The sequence below is a fragment of the Monodon monoceros genome, unplaced genomic scaffold, assembly GCF_005190385.1.
Source record: "Monodon monoceros isolate NGI ecotype Baffin Bay Population unplaced genomic scaffold, NGI_Narwhal_1 Super_Scaffold_18, whole genome shotgun sequence".
NCBI lineage: Eukaryota > Metazoa > Chordata > Mammalia > Artiodactyla > Monodontidae > Monodon > Monodon monoceros.
Window position 1 is genome coordinate 152744433 of NW_021703774.1, and position 25986 is coordinate 152770418.

The window sequence follows — 25986 nt, forward strand, 5'->3', positions numbered from 1 at the left end:
GAAAGAATGTGTGTGTGTGTGTGTGTGTGCGCGTGTGTGTACATGTCATAAAAATGAAGTTATTGAAAGCCACACATCTGCAGTAAATAAACCAAACAATGCCAAATTATCTGAATGTCAGTGCTAGGCTACGTTGATGACTGACTAGATTACAATTTTCTAATATTTGTGATCTCTGGTGCTTTATACGTGTGGTCATATCCAGTGCCTTAAAATATGCTTACCGCATTTTTAATACCTTCTCTAGGATGCTTAATTCAAATCACTTAATGATAATTAGTATCTAGGTGTTATGTACATACAATTCCTGTCAACAAGGACTGTCCCTGGCTAAATAAAACCCAGTTCCTGCCATCAGAGTGTTCACGCTATGGAGGCAGAGATAGATGTAGAAACATAAAAAAGCATGATAAACTCCACGATGTGTTATGGGAGCACAAAGAATGGGGCAGGGAAGAGCTGAACCCTACTCTATAGCAGACTGGTGAGACAAGTGATATTCTAATCCCTTTGAACTTCCTTCTCTCGGATTCATTTGAAGTGGTTTTTAACCTGCAGAGCTCTTTCATTTCTTTATCACAGAGGGAGGGGTGGAGGGAAGAGTATATACAGCTCTGTAAAGTCTAGAGAATAAGAGCCCTAAGAAAATTTTATTTTTATTTCTGTACAGATACAGATTGGCTTTGATTTAATTTAAATAAACTGGCTCTTAAAAATTCTAAGAATACTAACTACTCGTACAGTTTCGCTTTCATTTACACACAGATGAGAAAGCATCTGTAGCTCTGCATTTTATTTGTTATAAGCAAAAAGTGGTATGAGATATTTAAGTATCTGAAGCTTGGTTGTATTGAGTCCTCGCATGTCCCAGTTCAGCCCACTGCAGGTTTTTTTTTTTTTTTTTATGAGACTTACATAATACTCCAAAAAGAGAGATTTTTAATGGATAAATTGACATAAAATTTTCCTCTGTTGGCCATATCTGCTGAAGTAACACTTCATGGTTTGCTATATTATTTCCTTATTTCTTCTCAAGCTTACTGCTGTTTTATTTAATTTACATATCTCTGCTTCAGCCCTCTAAATGACCTTCTCTTTAGAAACAACAAAACCAGCCAGCAAAAAAAAAGAAAAGGAAAGGAAAGAAAAGAAAACCAAAAAAAAAGAATACCCCACCCAAAACCCAAAAAACCTTCTCCCGAAACAAAACAGTGCTCTGTTTCAAGGTTTATTGTGTGGATTTACAAAGAAGGTTGGTGTGATTGTGAATGCAAATAATTTATCAGCCCTGCAGTCAGAGACAGGAATCAACTGCAGGTTCTTTTTTTTTTTTTTTTTTTTGCGGTACGCAAGCCTCTCACTGCTGTGGCCTCTCCAGTTGCGGAGCACAGGCTCCGGACACGCAGGCTCAGCGGCCATGGCTCACGGGTCCAGCCGCTCCGCGGCATGTGGAATCTTCCCGGACCGGGGCACGAACCCGTGTCCCCTGCCTCGGCAGGCGGACTGTCAACCACTGCACCACCAGGGAAGCCCCCCAACTGCAGGTTCTTAACAGTAACATCTACAAGTGGGCTATATAGGGAGTTGCTAGATTAATGACATCATATCCTGGGGCTTTTCTCTTTAGAAAAAAAGTCTTTCTTGTTAGGACCACTTTTATTTACAGGCCAAAGTTTATCTGTTATCATTTGATACCTGTGCTTTTTGAAGTACGAAGACAGTGTTTCATAGAGAGGTGTGGGCTCCTTCACGCTGTGGCTTGGAGGCGTGCTCTCCTTGCTGACAGGATTCTCCATAGTCTTTTAGTCATAAAGTGGTGGGAGAAAAAGCAAAGCAGCAGATTCTGAGAATATTATATGCAGCATTGTAACCCCCAGTCACAGTTTTTTTTGTTTTGTTTTGTTTTTTAAGTACATTGTTTACTCATTTGCCTTCAATCTGTTTTTAAATATTATAAAGCCCTTGATGACTGGCTCATTTCTGAGCAGGTGACTTTATGGTAGGAGAGCTATTTTCAGCTATACCAGTGTTTCGATTAGTACTCTCACTTATGACTTGGTTGTGAAAATGGCTTTGGACTAAACCTTAACAGATAGGTCTTTTGAAACTTTATAGCAACCATATCCAATTAAGGCAAACTTCTGATTTACTAATAAGTATCAGGTAGAAATTAAAGGCATTAGAATTGTGATAGACTGGTTTACATTTTTCATCCAGGTGACCAGAACTTAGATGTGTTTTTTTCTTTTACTTTTCCTCATTACTCAGGAGAAGGGAAATTGAATGGATCTAGATGTCATCAGTGATGGATGAATATTTGCCTGGGTGAACTGGGAAGCTATTCTCCACTGTTGTTTGTTCTGAAAGTTCCATGGTGAAAGCCTGTCTTGCCTTTGAGTGAAGTGGAGTGAGTGGTCTGAAATAGATAGCTCAGGGAACTAAAATTTGGTTGGTCCTTTCATGAGGAAAGATTGCTTTGTGATTTGAAAAGATTTTTCAGTTCAGTGTTTAGGCAGGAAAGGCTGTTTCCTAGCTGGTTATGTTAGATTCCTTTATCTCTTTTTAATCCATTTGGCTTTTTGTTAGTTTCTCATTTTGCACATCTCCCGTCATACCTCCCATTCAGTGCTCTCCCCAATTTGATTCAAAAAGCTCTTTCCCATTTCTTAGTGAACTGGGAACTTTGCTTTTCTCTCCTGTCCCTCCCTTCTTTTAGCCAAGGAAGTGAAATAACATTAAGAATCTGACTAAAACTTAAGTAATTCCATATTAGAACTGACATCTTTTGCCAGATTTTGTTAAAAAAACAAACAAACATAAATTAATTTAAATGTTGGGTAAACTTTAAAAATTAACACATAATTCTTTGAATGCCTACTATGTGCCAAGCATTTTGCTGGGCCTACAAATACAGAGATACAGGATACAACCCTAGCACTTAAAGAGGGCAGAGTGTGTGAGGTAGACAAACGAATATGATCCAGTGAGAGAAATGCCATGGTAGAGGTATATGTAGGATATGCAGATGAGAGGAATCTTGGGTGAAGGTTTCAAGGAAGACTTTCTGGAAGAAGTGGTGCCTGAGCTGAAATGAAGTGCAGTAACGACAACAAAAAGTAATGGCAGCTGATAATTACTGAGCTTTAACTACATGCCAGGCATTGTGTTAAGTACTTTGCATAGCTTATCTCCTTTTATGTCTATTATGAACCTGTTATCATTCCTATTTTTACACATGAAGAAACCAAGATATTTGACCCAAGATGACACAGCTAGTAAGTTGATTGGATTGATATTAAAACCCAGGCAGTCTTATTTCAGAGGCCAAAGTCTTAACCAGACTTGTGGGGTGGGGGTCAGAATATGGGGTGAGATGGAATAAGGGTGTTAATCTTGGTATGGGATTATCTTCTGTATATAAAATTTTTAATGTAATTTTCTGAGGGTTCTGTATGAACCTCCAACCTCACTTTGGAGGCTGGATGTATTTTCTTATTAAACCAAGATTAAATGAGGGTGGTTTTCATAGTTCCTTTAATCTGTAAAGTACAGTTATAGGTAGATTAAAAGAACATTTCCCCCCTCTTTTGCCTGTAAATATTGCCCTCCTCTAAGGAGACGTTAAGGTACTGTTTTTCACCTCAGCAGTTTGCTGCAATCCAGTACCTTTGAGGCTTCTTTATTGACAGTCTTATAGATGAGAGCTTACTCTTCTAAGTATTCTTAACTAGAGAAGTGCTGAAAGGCTCAGGTTTTGTGATCGAGTCCTTGGAAGCTGGTTTTTCCACCTAGCAGACAATCAAGAGTTAATGTGAATAGCGGCTGAAAGGTACCTGGTGGGCAGCTAGTTCCACGGAGCCTTTGCCTTTGATCAGAATGGTCTTTGGGAAAAATGGAAACTTTCCAGTCAAGGGAAAGGAGTCAGAATATGGACTTAAAGACTACTGATTCTTCTTTAGCAGTAGTTTAGTTCCAACAAATCACCTAAACCATAACATTTAACAAACTGTGCTCTTAACAAAGCTAGGCACACAGCAAAGGCGATAGTAATTATTTTCTTTTCTAAGGACTACTTTTCTAAGGACTGCCACCTTTCAATCTAACTTGTATGCAGTCGAGGAAAAAAGTATTGGCCCTTTTGAAAAGGAAGAGAGAGGGGAATGGTCATTACCCTGGCTTTTTCCAAACTTCATACCTGATTGTGCCCTTCAAAGGATTTAGTTACTCCCTCTGCCTTGCTTTCTGAATATGCTAAGCCCCTGCAGGAGAGAACTGGTGTGGAGAGTAACATGGAACCATTTTTGTATTTGTTTATTAGTGGGTGGGTGTGCAGGTGACAGACATGCTGATAGTCAAAAGGAAGGTGGAGGCTGCCCCCTGGGGTGGTTTGTTTTTGAACAGTTCCTGTGAGTTGTTTTTGGGATGGATAATATGCCTGCTGGTCTCATTTTCATATGGCATCCATATTGGCTGAGACCTACTGCTTCTGAGAGCATGCATACTTCTGATGATAGCTTCAGGAAGACAGGTGGTGTGGAGCCATAGTTCAGTCACTGCCTGAAGCACCAAATTTAAAGCTTTTGCCTTGCTGCTTGGTAATAATTATTGCAGGTATAATTACCAAAGGAATGCTTTGAATGGATTCTTGACCATATTGTAAAATTGTGAAATTTCAAGAAAAGAGTTTTAGTTTCAGTGAATGTTAAAAGTAAGTGCAAGATGGCTTCACAGGCGAATTTTATCAAAAATTTAGAGAAGAGCTAACACCTATCCTTCTCAAACTCTTCCAAAATATTGCGGAGGGGGGAGCACTCCCAAACTCGTTCTACGAGGCCACCATCACCCTGATACCAAAACCAGACAAAGATATCACAAAAAAAGAAAATTACAGACCAATATCACTGATACACATAGATGCAAAAATCCTCAACAAAATGCTAGCAAACAGAATCTAACAACACATTAAAAGGATCATACACCATGATCAAGTGGGATTTATCCCAGGAATGCAGGGATTCTTCATTATACGCAAATCAATCAGTTTGATACACCATGTTAACAAATTAAAAAATAAAAACCATATGATCATCTCAATAGATGCAGAAAAAGCTTTCGACAAAATTCAACACCGATTTATGAAAAAATTCTCCAGAAAGTGGGACTAGAGGGAACCTATCTTAACATAATAAAGGCCATATATGACAAACCCACAGCAAACATCATTCTCAATGGTGAAAAACAAAGCATTTCCTCTAAGATCAGGAACAAGACAAGGATGTCCCCTTTCACCACTCTTATTCAACATACTTTTGGAAGTCCTAGCCATGGCAATCAGAGAAGAAAAAGAAATAAAAGGAATCCAAATTGGAAAAGAAGTAAAACTGTCACTGTTAGCGGATGACATGATACAGTACATAGAAAATCCTAAAGATGCCACCAGAAAACTAGTCATCAATGAATTTGGTAAAGTTGCAGGATACAAAATTAATGCACAGAAATCTCTTGCATTCCTATACACTAATAGCAGAAGGTCAGAAAGAGAAATTAAGGAAACAATCCCATTTACCATCACAACAAAAAGATTAAAATACCTAGGAATAAACCTACCTAAGGAGGCAAAAGACCTGTACTCAGAAAACTATAAAACACTGATGAAAGAAATCAAAGACGACACAAACAGATGGAGATATATACCATGTTCTTGGACTGGAAGAATCAATATTATCAAAATGACTATAATACCCAAAGCAATCTACAGGTTCAGTGCAGTCACTATCAAATTACCAGTGGCATTCTTCACAGAATTAGAACAAAAATTTTTACAATTTGTATGGAAACACAAAAGGCCCCAAATAGCCAAATCAGTCTTGAGGAAGTAAAAGGGAGCTGGAGGAATCAGGCTCCCCGAATTCAGACTATACTACAGAGCTACAGTAATCAAGACAGTGTGGTACTGGCACAAAAACAGAAATATAGATCAATGGTACAGGATAGAAAGCCCAGAGATAAACCAACACACCTGTGGTCACCTAATCTATGACAAAGGAGGCAAGGATATACAATGGAGAAAAGACAACCTCTTCAATAAGTGGTGCTCGGAAAACTGGACAGCTACATGTAAAAGAATGAAATTAGAACACTCCCAAACACCATACACAGAAATAAACTCAACATGGATTAAAGACCTAAATGTAAGACAGGATGCTATAAAACTCTTAGAGGAAAACATAGGAAAAACACACTTTGACAGAAACCACAGCAAGATCTGTTTTGACCCACCTCCTAGAGTAATGAAAATAAAAACAAAAATAAACAAATGAGACCTAATGAAACTTAAAAGCTTTTGCACACAATAAGCCACATCCACAGAAGGGCAGACAGCAGAAGCAAGAAGAACTACAGTCCTGCAGCCTGTGGAACAAAAACCACATTCACAGAAAGATGGACAAGATGAAAAGGCAGAGGGCTGTGTACCAGATGAAGGAACAAGATAAAACCCCAGAAAAACAACTAAATGAAGTGGAGATAGGCAACCTTCCAGAAAAAGAATTCAGAATAATGATAGTGAAGATGATCCAGGACCTTGGAAAAAAAATGGAGGCAAAGATCGAGAAGATGCAAGAAATGTTGAACAAAGACTTAGAGGAATTAAAGAACAAACAAACAGGTGAACAATACAATAACTGAAATGAAAACTACACTAGAAGGAATCAATAGCAGAATAACTCAGGCAGAAGAACGGATAAGTGACCTGGAAGACAGAATGGGGGAATTCACTGCTGCAGAACAGAATAAAAAAGAATGAAAAGAAATGAAGACAGCCTAAGAGACCTCAGGGACAACATTAAACGCAACAGCATTCACATTATAGGGGTCCCAGAAGGAGAAGAGAGGGAGAAAGGACCAGAGAAAATATTTGAAGAGGTTACAGTTGAAAACTTCCCTAACATGGGAAAGGAAATAGTCAGCCAAGTCCAGGAAGCTCAGCGAGTCCCATATAGGATAAACCCAAGGAGAAACACGCTGAGACACATGGTAATCAAGTTGGCAAAAATTAAAGACAAAGAAAAATTATTGAAAGCAGCAAGGGAAAAATGACAACATACAAGGGAACTCCCATAAGGTTAACAGCTGATTTCTCAGCAGAAACTCTACAAGCCAGAAGGGAGTGGCATGATATACTTAAAGTGATGAAAGGGAAGAACCTACAACCAAGATTACCCAGAAAGGATCTCATTCAGATTCGATGGAGAAATCAAAAGCTTTACAGACAAGCAAAAGCTAAGAGAATTCAGCACCACCAAACCAGCTCTACAACAAATGCTAAAGGAACTTCTCTAAGTGGGAAACACAAGAGAAGAAAAGGATCTACAAAAAACCCCACCCAAAACAATTAAGAAAATGGTCATAGGAACATACATATCGCTAATTACCTTAAACGTGAATGGATTAAATGCTCCAACCAAAAGACACAGACTTGCTGAATGGATACAAAAACAAGACCCACCTATCTGCTGTCTACAAGAGACGCACTTCAGACCTAGGGACACATACAGACTGAAAGTGAGGGGATGGAAAAAGATATTCCATGCAAATGGAAATCAAAAGAAACCTGGAGTAGCAATACTCATATCAGATAAAATAGACTTTAAAATAAAGAATGTTACAAGAGACAAGGAAGGACACTACATAATGATCAAGGGATCAATCCAAGAAGAAAATATAGCAATTATAAATATATATGCACCCAACATAGGAGCACCTCAATACATAAGGCAACCACTAACAGCTATAAAAGAGGAAATTGACAGTAACACAATAATAGTGGGGGACTTTAACACCTCACTGACACCAATGGACATCATCCAAAATGAAAGTAAATAAGGAAACAGAAGCTTTAAATGACAAAATAGACCAGATAGATTTAATTGATATTTATAGGACATTCCATCCCAAAACAGCAGATTACACTTTCTTCTCAAGTGCGCATGGAACATTCTCCAGGATAGATCACACCTTGGGTCACAAATCAAGCCTCAGTAAATTTAACAAAATTGAAATCATATCAAGCATCTTTTCTGACCACAGTGCTGTGAGATCAGAAATGAATTACAGAGGAAAAAACGTAAAGAATACAAACACATGGAGGCTAAACAGTACATTACTAAATAACCAAGAGATCACTGAAGAAATCAAAGAGGAAATCAAAAAATACCTAGAGACAAATGACAATGAAAACACAACAATCCAAAACCTATGGGTTGCAGCAAAAGCGGTTGTAAGAGGGAAGTTTATAGCTATACAAGCCTACCTCAAGAAACAAGAAAAATCTCAAATAAATAATCTAACCTTACACCTAAAAGAACTAGAGAAAGAAGAACAAACAAAACCCAAAGTTAGCAGAAGGAAAGAAATCATAAAGATCAGAGCAGAAATAAATGAAATAGAAACAAAGAAAATAATAGCAAAGATCAATAAAACTAAAAGCTGGTTCTTTGAGAAGATAAACAAAATTGATAAACCATTAGCCAGACTCATCAAGAAAAAGAGGGAGAGGACTCAAATCAATAAAATTAGAAATGAAGAAGGAGAAGTTACAACAGACACCGCAGAAATACAAAGCATCCTAAAAGACTACTACAAGCAACTCTATGCCAATAAAATGGACAACCTGGAAGGAATGGACAAATTCTTAGAAAGGTATAACCTTCCAAGACTGAACCAGTAAGAAACAGAAAATATGAACAGACTAATCACAAGTAATGAAATTGAAACTGTGATTAAAAATCTTCCAACAAACAGAAGTCCAGGACCAGATGGTTTCACAGGTGAATTCTATCAAACATTTAGAGAAAAACTAACACCCATCCTTCTCAAACTCTTCCAAAAAATTGCAGAGGAAGGAACACTCCCAAACTCATTCTATGAGGCCACCATCACCCTGATACCAAAACCAGACAAAGAAACTACAAAAAAAGAAAATTACAGACCAATATCACTGATGAATATAGATTCAAAAATCCTCAACAAAATACTAGCAAACAGAATCCAACAACACATTAAAAGGATCATATACCATGATCAGTGGGATTTATCCCAGGGATGCAAGGATTCTTCAATATATGCAAATCAATCAGTGTGATACACCATATTGACAAATTGAAGAATAAAAACCATGTGATCATCTCAATAGATGCAGAAAAAGCTTTTGACAAAATTCAATACCCAATTATGGTAAAAGCTCTCCAGAAAGTGGGCATAGAGGGAACCTACCAAAAAAAAAAAAAAAAAAAAGCTTTTGCACAGCAAAGGAAACCATAAACAAGACAAAAAGACAACCCTCAGAATGGAAGAAAATATTTGCAAATGAAGCAACGGACAAAGGATTAATCTTCAAAATATACAAACAGCTCATGGAACTCAATATCAAAAAAATAAACAACTCAATCAAAAAATGGGCAGAAGACCTAAATAGACATTTCAGCAAAGAAGACATACAGATGGCCAAGAGACACATGAAAAGACGCTCAACATCACTAATTATTAGAGAAATGCAAATCAAGACTACAATGAGGTATCACCTCACACCAGTCAGAATGGCCACCATCAAAAAATCTACAAACAGTAGATGCTGGAGAGGGTGTGGAGAAAAGGGAACCCTCTTGCACAGTTGGTAGGAATGTAAATTGATACAGCCACTATGGAGAACAGTATGGAGGTTCCTTAAAAAACTAAGATCTACCACATGACCCAGCAACCCCACTACTAGGCATATACCCTGAGAAAAACCATAATTCAAAATGACACATGCACCCCCTGTGTTCACTGCAGCACTATTTACAATAGCCAAGACATTGAAACAACCTAAATGTCCAATGACAGATGAATGGATAAAGAAGATGTGGTACATATATGCAGTGGAATATTAACCATAAAAAGGAGTGAAATTGGGTTATTCGTAGAGATGTGGATGGACCTAGAGTCTGTCATACAGAGTGAAGTAAGAAAGAGAAAAACAAATATTGTATATTAATGCATATATGTGAAATTTAGGAAGATAGTACAGGACTTCCCTGGTGGTGCAGGGGTTAAGAATCTGCCTGCCAATGCAGGGGACATGGGTTCGATCCCTGATCCGGGAAGATCCCACATGCTGCACAGCAACTAAGCCCATGTTCCACAACTACTGAGCCTGCGCTCTAGAGCCCGCGAGCCACAACTACTGAGCCTGCGTGCCACAACTATGGAAGCCTGCACTCCTAGAGTCTGTGCTCCGTAGTGGAAGAAGCCACCGTAGTGAGAAGACCATGCACCACAACGAAGAGTAGCCCCTGCTCACTGCAACTAGAGGAAGCCCACATGCAGCAACAAAGACCTAACGCAGCCATAAATAAATAGATAGGTAGACAGAGAATTTTTTAAAAAGAAAAATAGTACAGATGAACCTATTTCTAGGGCAGGAATAGAGATGCAGACATAGAGAACAGACGTGGACACCAGCGGGGTGAGTGGGTAGACGAATTGGGAGGTTAAGACTGACATATATACACTACCATGTGTAAAATAGGTGGCTAGTGGGAACCTGCTGTATAGCACAGGGAGCTCAACTCAGTGCTCTGTGATGACCTGGATAGGTGGGATGGGGGATGGGTGGAAGGGAGGTCCAAGAGGGAGGGGATATATGTATACATATAGCTGATTCACTTCATTGTACAGCAGAAACTAACACAACATTGTAAAGCAATTATACTCCAATAAAAGAAAAAGAGTTAATGAAAAGAGAAAATAAACCAATTTGTCATATACAGTTAGCATAATATTCAAAGGCCTAATTTGTGATACAGTAGTATGTGTACTCTAGTAATAACAAAAAAGATGTAGCTTTAGGTCTGATAACCACTGCAATTTTAATGTTATTTTGAGATGTGACAGTTGGAACACGAGAACATCTATGGTTTCCCTTGGTGACAAAGTCACACATCTGATACTACTGTGATTTATTGCCTATATTCATAATCAGTGGAAGTGCTTTGATACCTTAATTGAAAATAAAGATGCAATTCACCCCCCCCAAGAAAAAAGTACGTGCAAATTTTGCCTGTAAAATATCCTAACCGTGTATAGTTTTCCACAGAAACTTGGTTCCCCTGCACCCCCCACCCCCAGTCCCCAGGGGATTTATCAGCTGCTTTCTTTTCAGGTAACACCAGCGGGGCCTTCCCTCTACTCCCATTCCCACTATCTCAGACCTCCCACTGGGATACCGTTTGATGAATTTGGTTAAAGTATGAATTCCCAAATGACCTTAACCGTATAGTTCCTAAGGTAGCAGGCATTCTGTCTCTACTTCCTTCTTGGTTGCCAGCCAGCACAGTTTCCAAGTTAGCTGGAGAAGTCAAGCTTGTTACCTGAGATTTAAGAATGCCGGAGGCAACAGCACTGTCTAAATATTTCCAGAGTTGTTCACAGCTTTCTAAAAGTATTTGATGAATTTCCTTCTGGCAGTAATTCTTATATTCTATAGGCTTTTCTACTCTGCTACTTGGAATTATGAAACCTGGTCTAGATTTTGTGCCAGATTATTAGAATTCTATCTTTTGAGAGGTGGTAATGTTAAGTAAGCATTGTTAGTTCCAGAGCCTCCTGTTTTGGGGATCCTCCAGGTAATTCATATGAGAGACCTGTATTCTCTGCTTTGTCAAGACTTTAGAAAGAAAGGGATTGGCTCTGCCTTCGTTTTCACCCTGGGTAAGCTTTCTCTGTGCTCCTACTAACAGTGAGTTCTAGACTTTCCCAAAGGAAAAGCCTAAGATTCTACCAACTGTAAGCCCTTTTTGGTATAAGGATTTAGTATTACTTTTGTTTAGGCCCTGGGAGCAGAGCCAGGCTATGGCCGTGTGGGCAGGAGAGGAACTGATCTAAAACTGGAGCTTATTTTCATCTTACCTTTTCTCCAAGTTACTTGTAGAATCCAATATTGACTCTTCCACTGCTTCCCTGCTTCCTCCTCTAATGCATCCTTTTCCTCAAGAGTAACAATAATGAAAACTGAATCTCAGAGAGGTTAAATTACTTTTCAGAGGTTAAATTACTAGTAAATGATAGATCTAGAGCTGAAACTACAACCCTTGTCTTTTAATCTAAGAGGAAGAATTATGATCCACTGAATAGATGAAAAAGAACTGCTCCCTCTCCCGCATTTTTGTTATTGAACACATAATGGAGCAACATTAAATAACATTTAATTTAAAAAACCCGCTCAAATTCCCACTAACTGAACATATGAACTCACAGATCAGAGTACCTCCTCCCCTTATTGGGAACTATTGGGATTAATTTTTTTAGCAACACTGAAGCCAGCTAACCTCCCCCAGACATTACTTGTCATCAGTTCCTTGTCAGTTATTCCTGGTCACTGTTGAAGATATAAGTGCTTCTGATCATCTGTTCTCTCCCAGGCTCTATTCCTTTGAGCTAATACAAAGGATCAAATTGTCAGATAAGACTCACAAGAATCAGAGATCTTAACCATTACTAAGCTTTACTAATACTTTTTTTTAATTTTTATTTTTGTCTGTGTTGGGTCATCATTACTACGTGCGGGCTTTTTCTAGTTGTGGCGAGCGGGGGCTACTCTCCGTTGCAGTGTGCAGGCTTCTCGTTACGGTGTCCTCTCCTGTTGCGGAGCACGGGCTCTAGGCGCGCGGGCTTCAGTAGTTGTGGTGCAAGGGCCTAGCTGCTCCGCGGCATGTGGGATCTTCCCGGACCAGGGCTTGAACCCGTGTCCCCTGCATTCGCGGGCAGATTCTTAACCACTGTGCCACCAGGGAAGCCCAATGATACTTTTAAGAATTTGGAAATCAAGAGGTATAAGTGAAGTAGGGAGGGTCTGGAACATCCTGTATGAACCCGCAGGTTGTTCCTTCCCTCATTGAACATGTTCTCTCCAGCCCAGAGTAGTGGATGAGATCTGTAACTGAGGCTTCCAGGTCACCTCACAAAGCAGGGAGAATGTTTGGGTTATGAAACATTTCTCTTTTATACTACCAGATAGTTGTATAGCTTATGCGACATTCTTTGCGGAGCCATGGAAGCAAAAGAAGTCCTCCCCACCTGCTTTTATCTCCTCCTCTTTCAAGATCTTAATTTAACCAGAGCTGCTAGTAACAACTAGGGAATTCGAATTTTTTGCTACCTTCTCTTCGACCTTGTAATCTCCATAAATCCCCTTGACCATTTCCCTGGAGTCTAAATATGTTCCCCTCTCCCCTGCATTCCATTGGTAAGACATCCTCCGTAACTTGCCTGAAAGCTTTCACCATTTTATACCAAGGATGGATAGGCAGCCATTCCTGTCGTCAGTTCCTCATCGTATTTTTCCATCTTCTTTTTTTCTTGCTGTGACGTGCCCTAACCATTACGATGTGTGTGAGTCTGATTTGATGTTCCCATGTAAATTTGTGCTTTTCAACTCACTGGCACTTACCACCCCTCCCTTCCTAACTTTTTAACTGTGACAAGAATCCACAGAGTTACTAAACCCTCTCTATACTCTAACTCGTCAGTCAGGACATTGGATAGAGAGAATGTTCTGAGACCTGGCTTTCTCTTGGGGAAGTACATATTTCTCTCTAGCCTGCAGGCAGTGGTTGCTCATTCTCCCATATCCCATTTACCTCTGAGTTTGGAGGTGGAGCTGACTCCTCACTGTTATTTCTTGAACATTACTCCTCCACTTTCATGTAAAAACTTCTTCTTTTTGAGGTTTATAACACTTCTTACCCCTAATCATTACTCACCTACCAACTGTCATTCACCCTCTCTCATTTATTGTGGCATATGGGCCTCGTCTCTTTTCAAAGTTCTGCCATCAGGGCTTCCCTGGTGGCGCAGTGGTTAAGAATCTGCCTGCTAATCCAGGGGACATGGGTTCGAGCCCTGGTCCAGGAAGATCCCACATGCCGCAGGGCAACTAAGCCCGTGTGCCACAACTACTGAGCCTGCAAGCCACAACTACTGAAGCCTGCACGCCTAGAGCCCATGCTCTGCAACAAGAGAAGCCACCGCACTGAAGAGTAGCCCCTGCTTGCTGCAACTAGAGAAAGGCTGCACGCAGCAACAAAGACCCAATCAGCCAAAAAATAATAATAATAATAAATAAATCCTGCCATCAGCCTGGATGTCTTCAGTATGACCCTCTCAATACCTGGCCATCTGACAGTTCCTTTGTTCATTCTTTCAATACTTCCTTCATGCATACATGCATTTATTTGTGCATTCATTCAAAAAGGGTTTTTGATCACCTACAATGTAATGTGCCGAGTCCTATGCTAGAATTGGAGATAACAGTGGTGAGGGGGGGAAAAAAGCCAGATGTGGTCCTGTCATCCTGGAGCTTACAGTGAAGCTGTGGGGGAAGGACATTGAACAGATGATCACACAAATACATGTAACTTTATAAGTGCTATGATTACTTTGAAGGAGAGAGGCAACAGGACCCAAAGGGTGTACTAGAGAGACCTGTCTTAGCATGGAGGCTTCTCTGAGGAAATGATGGTTGACTGCAACCGCCTATGAGGAGTTAACTGGTTAAGGAAAGGAGGCAAGAAAATTCCAAATAGCGGGGGCAGCATGTACAAAGCCCAGTTAGGAGAGGGAGCGTGGTCCATTTGAAGAATGAATGAAGTCTGGTGGTGGAACATGATGAAGGAGGGAGAGCATGATATAAGGTGGGGCTAGAAAGGTAGGCAGGGTCCAGATCATACAAGATCTTTTTAGGTTATGTTAAGGATTTTAATTCATTCAAGGGAGTGAAACCATTGAAAATTTTAATATTTTTAAAATTTATTTTTCCAGATATAATACATATACATTGTACAAATTCAAAAGGTATAAAAGGGTATTTAGTGAACAAACAAGTCTCTCATCTACCTAGTTTCCCGTCCTAAAGGCAACCATGCCAGTTTCTTGAATATTCTTCCAAAAATAGTCTGTGCATATATATACACACACACACACACACACACACACACAACTGTATTCTTTTTTCCCCACACACAAATTGTAGCATACTGTACACACTGCTATGCACCTTTCTTTTTCCACATAATGTTTTAATGTTTCCTGGACATCATTTCATATCAGGACTATAGAGAGTGGCCTTATTCATCCCAGCAACTGCATAAATCTTCCTTAGTTTGTTTAACCAGTTCTCTGTTGAGGGATGTCTAAGTTATTTCCAGTATTTTCATCAAACAATGTACAGTAACTATCTTTGATATCATGTCACATATATGATAATGTATCTGATAAATAAGTTCCAAAGTTAGCTACCTTTATTCTGTAAAGACTGAATTCCTTTCCTTCATAGCACTCCATTAGTTTGCAGTTCTATGTTTATTACGTCTATTTAATCACTGTCTCCCCCATCTAAATTATAAGCTCCATCAAAGAGATACCTAGCATGAAACAGATGCTCAATAATATTTGTTGGGGATTTCCCTGGCGGTCCAGTGGTTAAGGCTCCGCACTTCCACTGCAGGGGGCTCGGGTTCAATCCCTGGTCAGGGAACTAAGATCCCACATGCTGCTCAGTGCGGCCAAAAAAAGCCAAAAAAATTTTTTTTTGAATGGATGAATGAGTAAGGAGATAAGGATAATAGCTAGATGGGAAGTAAGGGCGCCTTATTAGTTTAAGCTTTGAGGTTATCTTTCACACCAGATAGAAATAATTTGCATCTCTATAAAAATCAAAGTCATTTGGAACTTATCCCTTCTATAAGTTAACATCTAAATTTAGGCTCTACTCAATAGTAAATAGTAAGTCAAACAAAAGTATATGCTCTTACACCAGGGGTTGGCAAACTTTCTTAAAGGGCCAGACAGTAAATATTTTAGGCTTTACTGGTCTTAAGATAACTCTATTGCAGCTACTTAGCTCTGCCATTAGAACAGAAGCAGCCATAGGTAATACATAAATAAATGAATGTGACTATGTTCCAGTGAAACTTTATTTACAATAATAGGCAGCAGCTGGAGTTGGCCCTTGGGCCATAGTTGGCTCCCCTGGTTTGATGAATCAGTAATGATAACCCTTCTTTCATTCCTGATATTGTCAATTTGTAACTTTTCTCTTTTTTCTGTCATCAGTCTGACTGGAGCTTTATCAGTTTTATTGACCTTTCAAACAACCAGATTTTGGTTTCATTGATTTTTCTCTGTTGTTTTTTGTTTGTTTTCTGTTTCAGTGGTTACTCTTATCTTTATCTTTTCCTTTCTCTGCTTATCTTGGATATATTTTACTCTTTTTTTTTCTGTCTTTTATGATGAAAGCATAAGATCATTGTTTTTTTTCCTGTTAAAGTTTGGCCTTTATTTTTCCGGATCTTTTTGAATGCATATATCTACAAACAAAAAAGCTTCATTTTAAAGAATATAAATAAGACCATAACATATAAATTTTCTGCAACTTGCTTTTTTAACTTAACAAGGTATCATGGGGATATTTCTTTGGCTGTATATAGAACTCTACCTAATTCTTTTCACTTGCTATATAGTATTCTGTAGTAACTATTTCTATATTGATAGACATTTAGGTTCTTCAAATATTTTACAGTACAAACTATACTATAATGAAGTCCTCACAAGTGGGAAGTTCTCTGGGATAGAGGTACACAGAATATTTTTGTTAGATGTATAATTTATTGAATGTCTTCTCTTTGATGCTCAGAAGGAATAAACTACTTCTATGTGATTTACCACAATAACTACTTTTCATGGCTCTTTCTTTGCTATGAATTATCTTTTGTTGTTTAAGGGCTGAACTTTGGGGAAAAGTCTTCCCATATTAATTTTGTTTATAAGACTTTTCTCTGGTATGGCTTTTCTGATGTCCAATAAAAACTGAGCTAGCTCTTCATATGGGCTTTCCCACAGTCATTACATCAGTAGGGTTTATTTCCACTATGAGTCTTCTGATGTCCAGCAAAGGATGTATACCTGAAAGATTTTCCACATTTACTACAGCTATAGGGTTTCTCTCCTGTATGCATCTTTGATGATTAATAAGAGTTGAGCTCTTCCTAAAGGCTTTTCTGCATTCATCATACCAGTATGGTTTCTCATCAGTATGGATTTTCTTATGTTCCAACACAGTTGCGTTATCCCTGAAAGTTTTCCTACATTCATTACATATAAAAGGCCTTTCTCCACTATATATTCTCTCATGATGAGTAAGGGCTGCCTTCTGAGCAAAGACTTTCTCACAGTCTTTACATTTGTAAGGGTTTCTGACTGGTCTGAATTCTCTGATGACCTAAAAGGATAGAGTTCTTTCTGAAAGCTTTTCCACATGCATTGCATTTATAGGGTTTTTCTCTAGAATGAATTCTCTAATGATTAATAATTTTGAGTGCTTCTTGAAGAATTTCCCACATTCAGTACATCTATAAAGTTGTTTTCTTATGTGAATTTTATGATGATTAAAAGAAATGAGCTGCTCATAATGGCTATCAAACATTGTTTATGTTTATGGGATTTCTTACCAGTATGATATCTCTGGTGTCTAATAAAGGAGGAATTTGAAGACTTTCCTACATTATAGTACTACTTCTCTATGGAGCTTCTGTCCTCCCACTTCAGGCCTATATCAATTATGACACTTTTTGTTTGCCCTTTCAGAGCAGACGGTTCAGAAGTATTTTGCTTTAGGGCTGACATCTTTCTTTAAAACCAGGACACCTGGACTGCACAGGTACCTGGTGGAACTTCTCACACTTCCATCCAGGGCTCTGCCCCTTGCTCCAGTTGGGCTATTAATTTTGGTTTGAAAGAGAGAAAAGCCCCATAACAACAGATTCCTATAGATTTCCAACATCATATCTCTGTACATGTCCATTGAATGGCATCCAGGTATCTTCATTCAATCTGGGTAGAGGCCATAGCCTCATCCCCAAATGTCAAGAATCCCTAGATCCAGGCTCTTGGTAGTCTTGGAGCCATCTGTCTTCTGAAGTATTCTTCCATGCAAGGGCAGAGAACACTGCTTAGGCCAATAGTTCTGGATGCTAGAAGTCCAAAATCAAGGTGTTGGCAGGGTTGGTTCCTTCTGAGACTCTGAGTAGAATCCTTCTTTGACTCTTCCTAGCTTCTGGTGGTCACTGTCAGTCCTTGACTTTCCTTGCCATGCAGCTGTATCATTTCAATCTCCGCTTCTGTCATCACATGGCATTCTCCCTATGTGTCTTTCTAGATCATTGATTTTAGACTTTTCTTCTTTTCCAAAATAAGCATTTAAAGCTATAAATGTCCCTCTAAACGTTGCTTTAACTGCATCCCACTAATTTTAATATGTTCTGTTTTCAGTTTCATTTAGTTCAAAATACTTTCTAAACTTTCATGCAGTTTTAACCTACACTTGGTGTAAATTAGTATTATACCAAGGGAACCACTGTCCAACTGTCTGGAGGTCTTTCTCTGTGTAACTTCCTCCTTTCCGGTAGTCTCTAGCTATCATAGTCACCCTGAACTCTGTTTCCTCAACTCAGCAAGACCACCCTACTCTGCTTGGGTTCTTCCTGTTACACAGTCTGCAGCATGCCTAGCCTGTAAATGGAAAGCCAAGGTGGTCCTAGGGCTCACCCTTGTTTATTTCCTTTCTCTCTGGGATCACAGCCCCAGACCACATGTTGTTCAGTGCCCAAAAACAATTGTTGCATATATTTTGTGTAGTTTTCTAGTTTCTCATGGTAGGAAAGCAAGTCCTATGGCAATTTCTCCTTCAAGGGCAGAAGTGGAGGTTACAGTACATTAAAAAAATTAAATAAAATAGTGGCTTATAGAAAACTGCAAGCTATTTTCATCTTTGTGGACCTTTTCACTATATTAAATATGTGAGACTTTTTCTGAGAAGAATGATGGAAAGTTGATATAAAGATAACTGAAAGTAGTTACTGATGTAACAATTTACTGATTTCAACAAACTCTGTACACTCAGCTGTTACCAAGATTCATTTTAGGAAGGTGGATGAGGAAATGAGCATTTCCATAGCTCTTGGTAACTTCATTTTTTTCATAGTTTCTATTTATTCATCTTTTCTTAAGTAAGTTCTATTTTTTTCTGGCCTCTAAATTGTCTTGTCTGATGTTAGGTTGGTGCCCATGTTTCTCTCTTTTTGTTTAAAGAGCAATGGCAGGGACTTCCCTGGTGGCACAGTGGTTAAGAATCCGCCTGCCAATGCAGGGGACACGGGTTCGATCCCTGGTCTGGGAAGATCCCACATGCCATGGAGCAGCTGAGCCTGTGCGCCACAACTACTGAGCCTGTGCTCTAGAGCCTGCGAGCACAGCTGCTGAGCCCACATGCCACAACTACTGAAGCCCGCGCGCCTAGAGCCCTTGCTCCGCAACAAGAGGAGCCACCGCAATGAGAAGCATGCACACTGCAACGAAGAGTAGCCCCCGCTCGCCGCGACTAGAGAAAGCCTGCGTGCAGCAATGAAGACCCAACGCAGCCAAAAATAAATAAATAAAAAATAAATAAATTTTAAAAAAGAAAGAAAGAAAGAACAGTGGCAGATTGGCTTCCATAGTGCTTGACTCCATAATCCAGAAGGCTGCCTGTTTTTCTCTTATCTCTCAGTTGACTGGTGTCCACATTTAGTAATTGTTTCCTGGGAGTCACGATGGCTTTGGCAGATTATCCAGTTGTTGCTTTAGTCAGTCTTAGCCCTTTTTCAGTTATGTGTACATGTAGACATGACTATCCATCTGTTCAGTGGTTTGATTCTACTATATATTTTCTATATGTAATTCTACAATAAAATTTTATGCTATAACCCCAGGGCTAGGGCTAGGGTGAAGAAAGAGGTACCTAGGGTATGAATTTCAGGAAACACTCACTCTCAAGATGGGGGTAAGCTGGGACTTCCCTGGTGGTCCAGTGGCTAAGACTCTGCACTCCCAATGCAGGGGGCTGGGGTTCGATCCCTGGTCAGGGAACTAGATCCCACATGCAGCAGCTAAGAGTTCGCATGCTGCAACTAAGACCCAATGCAACCAAATAAATAAATATTTAAAAAAAAAAAAAAAAGGTGAGGGTAGGCCAGCCCTGCACTTACATGACTCCTCTAAGAGTGTGCCTGAGGCATCTCTCTTGCCTCATCCTGGTTCTGGGTTTGTATAACCCTGACCATAGTTGGTTACAGACACCTATATAACTAAAACCTTAAAATGAACTCTGTATAAAAACTTTAATTCAGACCATGCTTTGACTTTATTTCATCTAAGAAAACAGAAATGAGGTGATATTTCAGGAAAATCAATACCATGCCTGAAAACATTCAATGGCTCAAAAGTTTATCTGTAAGCGACGTTAGCCGGAATTTTGGACCATGTTATCTAGGTTAACCACAGCACGTCACTGTTGTACTTCTATTCCTTTATTTCTTTTTCTTTTTTTTAAATTAATTTTTATTGGAGTATGGTTGCTTTACAATGTTGTGTTAGCCTCCAGTATTTCTTATTATGACACGGCTTAGAACTTAGAAGTTCATTCTAGCAGAATACCTCTCATGATTAAAATTTTTGGTAAGCTTGACTGACTACTGCTCTGGTTGATGCTGTGATATGCAAAACCACCTGACTTTGGTAAACCATTGATTAGAGAATGGATGAACCTGAATCCTGCAGTAGATCAAGAGTACTCAGTTTGTGTTGCTGCCAGTTCAGTGGGCAGAGTACTCCATCTTCTTCAGCTGGCTGCTCTTTTGGTCCCATAATCTTCATACTGTCCCTGAGAAATGCCTTGGAGGTGAATGTGAGGTCAAGTGGTGGGACTCTGCCCCCATCCTTCAGTACACTTCCATCAGAAGAGCTCTTTTGTTTTGTTTTTTCTGTTTCATGAACTGGAGTTCTGTTTAAAAGGTCTACATGCAAGGGACTCATTGAGGAGGGGAGCCAGTGATGAATGTGGAGCAGTACTTCTACAAGCTAAAATATCCTGAGCCAAAAAACTCTCTCTTTTGTGTCTTTTATTCCACTTACTAGACAGCTTTCCCACCCTCTTAAAAAACCAATCTTCAAAACAGCCTCAAATGTTACAATTCAGGACTCTTTACAGAGCTGTAGTCTCTGTTTTTATTTCATTTTAAAATGTTTTCATTCTTTGTTTTTAGATGCCAAGGAGAGCAGGTGCCAGCAGGCGAAGACACAGTTTGGAGTTGGCCTGAGATCTGGGGGAGAAAATCACCTCTGGCTTCTTGAAGGAACCCCCTCTCTGCAGACATGTTGGGCTGCCTGCTGCCAGGACTCTGCCTGTCATGCCTTTTGGTGGTTAGAAGGGATGTGCATTCAGGCAGACTGTAGCAGGCCCCAGAGCTGCCAGGCTTTTAGGACAGACTCTTCCAAGTCTATGCTGGTGTTTTTAAAAAAATTCCAAACTGCAGATGACCTGGACTTTCTACCTGAAGATGATGTTCCACATATTCTGGGGCTAGCTTGGAGCAGGGTATCTTGGAGGAGGCAGAGCCCACCCAGAACTCCACTCAGACCTACTTTATCTTCCAGTGACCAGCAGAGCTTCATCAGGAAGCTTCGGAAGAGAGAGAGTCCCAGTGAAGAAGTAGCTACAGTGACACAGCCTTCTAAAATGAATGAGCGAGGTGATCTGAATACCACTAGCTCTGCAGAGGTAAGCATATTATGAATAAGGAGCAAAGAAACTGTTTAATCTGCTTTTACATTTGGCACATACATGAGCTATGAAGCTGGTGCTTGTGGGCGGTGCTCCTAGGCTGAGGAGTGTATGTATAAAGCTGCTTGGTGTCATCTTAGTAGGTGCTGCTGCCCAGATGTTCACGGTAATTTGACCTTAGAGACATTCTTTCCGTGCAAGTCTGACCACTGTTTTGGTAAAAGCAGAAAGCTGCTCATTATCTAGTCTAAGCTGGCTCTTGGCTACAGGTGAGTGCAGTTGTGTGGGCGTTAGTCTCCACCAACAATTCTGCAGTGTTTTCTGCCAGATTGCAGAACACTTGATTGATGTAGTTGCAGTCAAGTTCTCCTCCTCCTCCCCCATCTCCCTCCTGTAAACACATTCCTTAGGAGGTAGTTTCTATTCAACTCTGAAGTAACCATGCCTGGTATTGCAGATGAAGACCTGACCTGCCGGGCTGGGGAGCTGGATGTGGCCATTAGCCAAGAGGTCTCGGGTGAATTCTTACCAAGCTTTGTATGCCAAGGGAGATACCACTGGTAGAGTTTATTCTGCTTATTATGTTTCTTCATTGTTGATCTTCCTGGGCGAATGATTAAAAGGAATGAATCACTCTGTGCTCGTTCTCCCTTGATTGCTGTGACTTATGTATTTGTTTTGTCCTAGTTGTCTCTATCAAGTTGAAGCCATACTAGGGAGGCTGCTGCATGCTAGCTAGGCACTGTGTGTGAGAATTTTGTTTAATTCTCATAGCAATATTTCCAAGTATGTATTATTAGCCCCGTTTTACTAGTGAGGAAACTGAGGCCCAAAGAGGTTAAACAATTTGATCATACAGCTAATGAATAACAAAGTTAGAATTGGAACCCAGATTTAATATTAAGGAAAAACCTTTCAGTGCAATATTAGAGATACAGTGTTAGGTTCAACATGCCCATAAACATTTATGGACATTTATTATAAATGTCAGGTACTTTTTGAAGCGCTAGAGAGATAAAGGTAAACAAGACATGATCTGTGCCCTCAGGGAGTTTACAGTCTAGTGGAGACTCAGGCATGAAGATGGGTATTTATGATAGTGTATAATTATTGCATTAGTTGATTTAGGAACAGTAGGAGCACAAAAGAAGAAGCGATCCTCCTGAGCAGGCAGGTGATGTGTATGTACAGGGAAGACTTCACTGAGATGCTTAACTTATTTCTTGAAGCATGTGGAGGATTTCACTAGGGGTTTAAAGGTAATAAAAAACATTCTGGAGGGAGATCCAGTGTATGCAAAGGCTTGGTTACACATTTGCTATCTGCAAGGTCCTGTACTAAAAGCAAGGCACTAGGAATATTATAGCAAATAAGATCATGATTCCTGCGCTAACGGAGCTTACCCTCTGACAAGGAAAATAGACGCGACGTTTATGATAAATAATTATAAGCTTGATGCACATTATGAGAGGGTAAGTGGAGTGCTCTAAGAGCATCTAACAGAGACCTAATTGAGACTGAGGAGTAAAGTTAGGCCACCCTAAGTAAGGAAAACTTAAGCTGAGACTTAAAGTAGAAGTAGGAATTCGGAAAAGAAACAGGCATCGAGTAATTCAGGCAGAAGGAATAACAATTTCAAAGTTGGTTAGGTGCCCTAGAAAATTGGAAGATCAGGAAGTTGGGAGAGACTGGTCTTGCTTGGCAGACAGAGCAGGAGAGCTAGTGGAGAAAGAACAGGCTTCAGAGGTGTGCAGAACCTTGAGGCCTTCTTAAAGTATTAGTTTATCTTAAGCAGGGAATGAAATGATCAGATATGTTTTGTGTGGTGAGTAGACTGGAGAAGTGCAAGAATGTACATGGAGCAATCAAGTAGGAGGCTCTTCAGGCAAGGGAACCATCTCACTAAAGAAGGCAGTTGAAGATACGGGAAAGGGGATAAATGATAAATACTCCCTCAGAGCTGAGGTTCTCAAACTTTAACAAGTGTCAGAATCACTTGGAGGCCTCGTTCAAAACAGATTGCTGGGCCCAAGCTCCAAAGTTTCTGATTCAGTAGGTTTAGAGTGGGGCCTGAGAATTTGCATTTGTAACAGGTTCCTAGAGTGCTGATGCTGCTAGTCTGGGAACCACACTTTGAGAACCATGCCTTATAAGGCAGGTGGGTTAGAATCCAGAGCACAGGGCTTCCCTGGTGGCGCAGTGGTTGAGAATCCGCCTGCCAATGCAGGGGACACGGGTTCGATCCCTGGTCCGGGAGATCCCACGTGCCGTGGAGTAGCTAATCCCGAGTGCCACAATTACTGAGCCTGTGCTCTAGAGCCCGCGAGCCACAACTACTGAAGCTGGCGTGCCTAGAGCCTGTGCTCCGCAACAAGAGAAGCCACCACAAGGAGAAGCCCCCGCACCACAACGAAGAGTAGCCCCCTCTCACCGCAACTAGAGAAAAAGTCCGCGCAACAGGAATAAAGACTCAGACGTAGAGAATGAACTTGAGGACACGGGGAGGGGGAAGGGTAAGGTGAAACGAAGTGAGAGAGTGGCAGGGACTTATATATACTACCAAATGTAAAATGGATAGTGGGAAGCAGCCACATAGCGTGGGGAGATCAGCGCGGTGCTTTGTGACCAACTAGAGGGGTGGGGTAGGGAGGGTGGGAGGGAGACACAGAGGGAGGAGATATGGGGATATATGTGTATGTATAGCTGATTTACTTTGTTATAAAACAGAAACTAACACACCATTGTAAAGGAATTATACTCCAATAAAGATGTTAAAAAAAAAACCCAAATGGAAGGACCTTCTGCAAAACTAGTAGTCTTCAAATATGTCAAGATCATGAAAAAGAAAGACAGAACTGTCATAGACTGGAGGGAACAAAGGAGGTACAACTAAATGCAGTGTTGGATTCTGGATGAGTCATGGACAAGAAAAAAGACTTTTTCCACTGAAAACAGGCAATATTCAAATAAGGTGATTAGTTAACAGTACTATATGAATGTTAATTTTCTGGCTTCAATATATATGTAAGATGTTAACCTTAGGAGAAACAAGGTGAAGAGTATTTAGGAACTCTATACTATGTTTGCAACTTTGCAAAATAAAAAGTTTTTAAAAAGGCAGTGCCTGACACACGCACACACACAGAAAGCCTGTGCGCAGCAGTGAAGACCCAATGCAGCCAAAAATAAATAAATAAATTTATTTAAAAACAAAAAAGAATCCAGAGCAGAAGATTAGCCTTAAGCAGGAGGAGAGACATCTCCTTCATTGTGATAGGAAGGAAGAAATGGGTGGATATAGATGCGGCTAAGGTGGACTTTTAGGTTTGATAGGAGGAAATTGTGGTAGTTCTAATCTCATTCTTGTTTTTTCTGAAGTGGGATAGATCATTTATTGAAAGTAGAAGCAGAGGTAGGTGGAGTGGGGTTAGGTGGGTAGTAGGCAGGAAAATGAGAGGTCTGGAGAGAGTGGTAAAGGCCTGAAATGGCCATTGTGAGGGGTAGGAGATTGTAAACTAGGTAAGGAAATAGAAAGATTGCTGGGTGTCATTGAAGGTGGAGACCATGAATTTATAATTATAGTTGTATGATTCTCCTCAGTAGCTCTCAGCAACCCTGTCAAGAAAAGCCTGATAGTTTGATTCATCCAAGATTAGAACTTTGCCAGTTTTGTATAGAAGGAAATTGGGGCGTTGAGACTGAGGTTGTTGTCAAGAGAGTGGATGAAAGAGAGATATAAGAAGAAAGGAAAAGAGACAAAAATAGGAGGGGCTGAAAGAGATTCAGTAGAGGAGTCTGGCATTCAGAGGTTCGATGATGGGAAGCAGATATAGGGGGACAGGTAAATGTGCTGGAAGGACAGAAGGTAGTCGTCAGAGAGTGAGATATTTGAATTTAATATTCTGGAGGTGGAGAAGATATGGTGATTAGAGGATCTAGGGTGAAGCTATGGAAGAGAGTTGCTGGGGTAGAGCAGAGAAGAAAGTTATTGGTGACAGGGAGCTCATAGAACATGTTGAATGAGTTATCCATGTAGACATTGAGATAGACTTTAATAAGGATGATGGTAATGATGACAGCAGTAGTAGCTAATGTTTACTGAGTACTTACTACTATTAGTAAGTACTATGTACTTAGTACTATGTCAGGTACTATTTCGAACCCTGTACACGAATCAACCCTTTTAATCTATGCAACAAATCCTGTGAATTACTATTACCATCTTTATTTTATAAATGAGGAAACTCAGGAAAAGAAAGGTTAAGGAACATGGCAACATAGCTATATGTGGTAGT

At 40.0% G+C, this 25986-nt stretch overlaps 1 protein-coding gene across 2 annotated transcripts in view; it reads left to right on the forward strand.

The window, feature by feature from the left end:
* KIAA0319L (KIAA0319 like) overlaps positions 1 to 25986 on the forward strand; it is a 109209-nt gene that overhangs the window by 17348 nt on the left and 65875 nt on the right. For both annotated transcript variants that reach the window (XM_029227879.1, XM_029227878.1), the window contains exon 3: positions 21174 to 21688. In XM_029227879.1, coding sequence (XP_029083712.1) covers positions 21174 to 21688 — 515 coding nt within the window. The remainder of the gene's footprint in view (positions 1 to 21173; positions 21689 to 25986) is intronic.